Genomic DNA, 5,259 nt, shown 5'->3' with positions numbered 1-5,259 from the left:
TGGGTCAAGGATTTTCATTAGTATCAATAATATATATAAAAGTACGAAAAATTAGATGCTTGCTTGTGGTAGGGTTGTGGTCTGCATATGTAATAGTGACCTTTTACACGTCCTTTTTACATTGACATGTAAAAACCTTAAGGGCCACTTCGATCATAACCTGATCAATTTAATCGTAATTATTGTATAGATTATAGATAGTAAATGTGATTATCCATCTATTTCGATTTTTATAAGAATTATAAATGCGAGCTAGTAAATTATTTATAAATGTTGTTAATCGATATTATGACCTTGTTGCTTTATGCGACTTTTGGCCAACAATTGGTAAAAAAAGAGTATAAAAACGAATAGATTCACAAATAAAAAATAGAATTCTGCTCTTGTGATCTGATCAATTACTTGACCCGACCTGAAAAATAAACTTATTCGCGGAGAAGACTGCGTAAAAAAAAAAAAAAAACACGTCCGCACTTGTCCAAGGACAAACTGGATTATTAGAAATGCATATTGTATTAAAGCAATGACGTATATGTATATATATACGTTATTATATATAGAATGATTTAGTGATTTTCTGATGCGGTAGTCTGTATGAGTTTGTAGACTATGCATTGAAAATTGAGATTGAAGATTCAAATTTGACCAATCAGAACATAAACATTTTAGTTCCCTTTGTTCTGATTAGTCAAATTCCAATCTTCAATTTTCAATTATTTGTGTCAGATTTGATACATGCTTAGGTTTGTTCTTTGTAGCTGATTTTTTTGCATTTTTGTTTTCTTTTTTCTAACTCTTCTTATAAATTTTTAGTAGAATTTTTAGTATATGTACACACATATATAACTAGTGCAGGAGTTCATTTATAGAACAAACCTAGATGAGTTTTACTGCTCCACACTATAACGGAGAGCCGCGAGGACCGTGTAGTGAGACACACGTGCGTGGAATAGTGCTCCTTCGTCTTGAACTTATAAATTGAAACTTGAGCCATTTCCTGCCGGCTTGATAGCCGTAACAATTGCTCTGCCGAGTCAGCCGGGTCTTGAGTGGGACCACAAGATATAACCATCGATTGACTCAGCTGTGTTTTTATGTGTGAAGTAAGACACCGCCATTTTGATCGGACGACCTCGTGGCTATTTCTCTCTTGCCTTAATCTTTATGGAGGATGTCGATCCAGGACCCCTTGCATGATGTTGGGCCCGGACCGTCCCTTCGCCTTGACAAAACCGGTTTGGCAGCTGCTTTTGCTAAAAATATTTGTAAATTGACGACACAGAATGACGGCAGACTGTATCGCTTCCGCTCTTTCTCCTTTCTCGCCTCCTTCCGAATCTATGGATTCTGAATCCCTCATAACTAATGCTAACGATATCGCATCTTATCCACAGGGTTCTTTGCGTTCGGCGGATCATCCGATATCCTTGGGAGAGCCAAGCCGTAACCGACAATATACAGATAATTTAAGAGCGGATTCGGTCAGACCATCTAAGCGAAAGAAGGGGAAGTCGGTGGATGCTCCGGATGATGAGTTGATATTAATCGAGGAAAATAACGCTTCTAAGAATCAGGGTAAGTCTGACAATTATTCTTATCCTGGCGAGGATCCAAAAGACATTTCATTCTTTTCGAACAATAGATATGACGTCACGGCTAGTGGGCCTTTTGACGTAGTCATTGTCTGAATGACTCGTCTGGAGTGAGGACTCTTCGTCTTCCCCTATCGATCCTATAGCTATTGGTCTCCTGTACTCCAACTATAAAAAAGATATTGTCGAGCTTAGAAAGACAGGTTTTTCAAAAATAATTGTACAATTCAAATCGAGAGAGGTTGCGAACCGCCTTGTCTCATTTTCTAGTGCAGTTTTTAAAGATAAAAAATATAATGTATATATTCCTCTCTTTCGCACAACAAGAAAGGGAGTAATACGTGGTGTCCCACTGAATTTGTCTGACGAAGAGATCTTAAAGGGCCTCGATTGTAAAAAATCGTTAACTCTATCCAGAGATTGAATAGGAAAAGGAAAGCCCTCCCATCTACCGCTTCTTTAGAATCAAATAACTCTACTAACATTATCCCATCCAAAACAATTCTTATCACATTTAGAGGTCAAACTTTGCCTGATCAGATATATTTATATATGGTTAGACATTCCGTCTCTCCGTTTATTCCCAAGACCTCTATATGTTTCTCATGTTTTCGTTTTGGACACATGCGTTCACAATGTAAAGGTCGAGCCAGATGTTTATATTGCGGGGAAGAAAAACATTCCAACGAGGAAATATGTCCGAAGAAAGATAATCCGCCGATCTGTTTAAATTGCAGGGGCCCTCATAGAGCCTCTAATATTGAATGTCCTGAATATATTTTACAAAGAAAAATTCGTGAATATGCTGCCATTGAAAACATCTCGCTTCTTGAGGCAAGCCGCTGTATTCGCGGTCGGAAGGAGATGCCCTGTATAAATAATAAATTAAAAAATTTTCCTTCTTTGTCGGAATCGAGCTCGAGTTTTGCTTATGATGGTTGTGATGCTTCGCTTACGACCTGTCACCCCTCGTGTTCCAACTCCTATGCCCGAGCCCTATCTTCTGGTCCCCTCTCCTCCGACATAAAAAATCAGAATCAAAATCAAAACCAAAACAATGAAAATCTAAAACGTAATCAAGTTAGTTCAGACCCGTCTTCGCATCGGGTTGTTGATTCCGCCGCGGGCGTTACTTCAAATTTGACTAAAAGGTCACTTTCAAGACTAAAAAATCATTATTCGAGATGTAGCTCTAATCCTTATGACAAAAATAACAATAATAATTTGCATTTAGCTGGACCTTCGGGCCTTGCTTCAATTCCCAGACCCTCTCCCTCCCGTAATCCACCCCCCCCTCATTTCCCCTAACGGTCGAACCCCTCCAATATCGGGGAAGGGTGTTGCCCTTAATGTTGCCCCTGGTCCGTCACCGTACTCTCCGGTTCTTCCGGATTTTCTTTGTCTCTTTGGCTCCGATCCCGCTCTTTTGGAGCAATTCACCAATATTGTTTCCCTTCTAGTAGACAGGCTTGCACCTTTTCTTAGGCTACTGGGGCTGTATGAACCGATTATTAATTTTATTAACACGCTGTTGAACTCCATGCTTCCTGGCCACTCCCCCACAAACATTACCGCTGATGTCTGATTCAACAGCTACAAACCTCACACATGATTCCCACATTAACATCCTACAGTGGAATTGCCACTCTCTTCTGGCTAAGGTGGATGCGGCTTCCCTTTGTTCGAATTATGAGGTCATAGCCCTCTCGGAAACATGGCTCACGGGCGATTCTCGCTTCTCTTTGGCTGGATCACTGACGAGGTACTATTAAAGACCGACAGCCCTGGGTAAATTTTCGTGTCTACCAAGTGGGCTCGGTGGGCCCGGAGGTAATTGGAGGATGATGACATTACCGACCGATTGAACTGTACAGAAGATAAGAAATGAAAACATTTTACCCATTTTCTTACCTTACAAAATCACTAATCTTATTACCGACAATGAAAAATTAAATATATATAATATATATATTAAAAAATTTTGAGAAATAAAATAAAATAATATATGCATTGTACTATACAATAAAATAATTTGTTTTTAATTAAGAAAATCTATAAATTATATATATTTAATTATATAATATATATAATTATATATAAATATATATATTTATATATAATTATTTATAATTAGTTATATGAATAAATATAATTAGTTATATGATAAATATAATTAGTTATATGAATATATGTATATTATAAATATCATGTATCATATATGAATTATATATATATGTGTTTGCGTGTGTATGTGTGTGTGTATTATATATAAAATTCTATGTTACATATATCTCTCTTAAATTTTGAATTAGACACGCGCGTATATATAATTTTTTTATTAATATATATTATTATAATATATTATAATTTTATTATATTATTATATATATATATATATATATATATATAATAAATACTATTAATGAAAAACATCTTTATTATATTGTTAATATATAATAAAAATTTCCTCTGAAAATCTCTCTCTCTCTTTCCTTTATTCTCTCATATCTTATAAGCAAAAGCATCGACAAATCTTAAAACTTATTATTTCTGTTTTATTTATCGTTTTGTAAGCTGCTTGCACAAAAACAAAAATTTTTATATTTTTTACTTAATATTTTTCAATGTAATTTTACTAATAAATAAGATTTTTATTTAAAATAGCAACAAACACATTTTAGTTGTATCATTTTCAATTAATTATGTAATATGAATTTTTATTTATTTAATTTTTATATTATATAAAAATTATCTGAATTATGTCGTGTTTGGTGTCATTTTAACCGCAAAAATTTCATTAATTCATTACAATTATTTGCAAAAATTTAATAAAAAGGAAGAATTTTTATTTTTATTTTATAAAATGTTTACATTTGCAAATTATTATGGATGGAAAAAGTCCATTGTAAGAGACTTCGGAACTCTTTGATGATAGGTCATCTCACTCATTCTTTACTTATCTCATACTCGGCGAGTTACATTAGACAATTCGGAAAGATAAAAGCAGGCTCGCGAATCATTGGCTTTCGGGTAAAATTTCAGAACTCTTTGATGATAGATCTTACTCGTATTATCTTACTCTCACTTTCGTTTTTAACGAGCCGCGCTAAAACAACTAAGAAAGATATAAAAACATGTAAAACGTATAGAAATGTCTGGATATATTGTATATCTTTGCTTGTGTGACACGATCCTCTGTCAGTCTGACAAGTCAGTCCGTGGAGGAGTCACATCAGAGAACAAGTAAAATTAAATGTAAGTATTAATTAATACTGTTTCTTTCTATTCGTGTATGTGTGAAGAATCTTTCTACATATAAGAATGTATATGTATATGTATATATATATATGTATATAGTTATAAATACTAACACAAATGTAATAATATATCTTTTAAATATAGAATGGATAAAAAGGAAGCGAAGCGAAAATTAGAAAAAATACGAAAAGAAGAAGAAAAACTGAAAAGAAAAAGAATGGAATTAGAAGCATTATTTTTAGATAATGAAAATGATGCAGATGATGAAACGGATCACGTTGAACAAAGGTATTGTACACTTTGTACAGTGATATAATATATTAAGTAGTTGTAGTATTAACTATATATTTAAAATATCATTTGTCTTATTTATGAGAGAGAGAAGTACTCTGCGTTGATACCACTGCTT

The 5,259-nt window shown here is 33.9% G+C and overlaps 1 protein-coding gene across 1 annotated transcript in view; it reads left to right on the top strand.

Annotated features, from left to right (window-relative positions):
• The first annotated feature begins 1,283 nt into the window (after positions 1 to 1,283).
• The window catches only part of LOC145943993 (uncharacterized), a 14,274-nt gene continuing 10,298 nt past the window's right edge, over positions 1,284 to 5,259 (top strand). Inside the window, exon 1 of the mRNA XM_083051923.1 lies at positions 1,284 to 1,575. Within this exon, the coding sequence (XP_082908049.1) occupies positions 1,284 to 1,575 (292 nt within the window). The remainder of the gene's footprint in view (positions 1,576 to 5,259) is intronic.

Source organism: Prenolepis imparis, unplaced genomic scaffold (assembly GCF_030444845.1).
Source record: "Prenolepis imparis isolate NDT839.2.m4 unplaced genomic scaffold, iyPreImpa1.0 SCAF_12, whole genome shotgun sequence".
Taxonomy (NCBI): domain Eukaryota; kingdom Metazoa; phylum Arthropoda; class Insecta; order Hymenoptera; family Formicidae; genus Prenolepis; species Prenolepis imparis.
The sequence above is the reverse complement of the archived record's forward strand: the minus strand, read 5'-3'. Positions and strand labels throughout refer to the sequence as shown.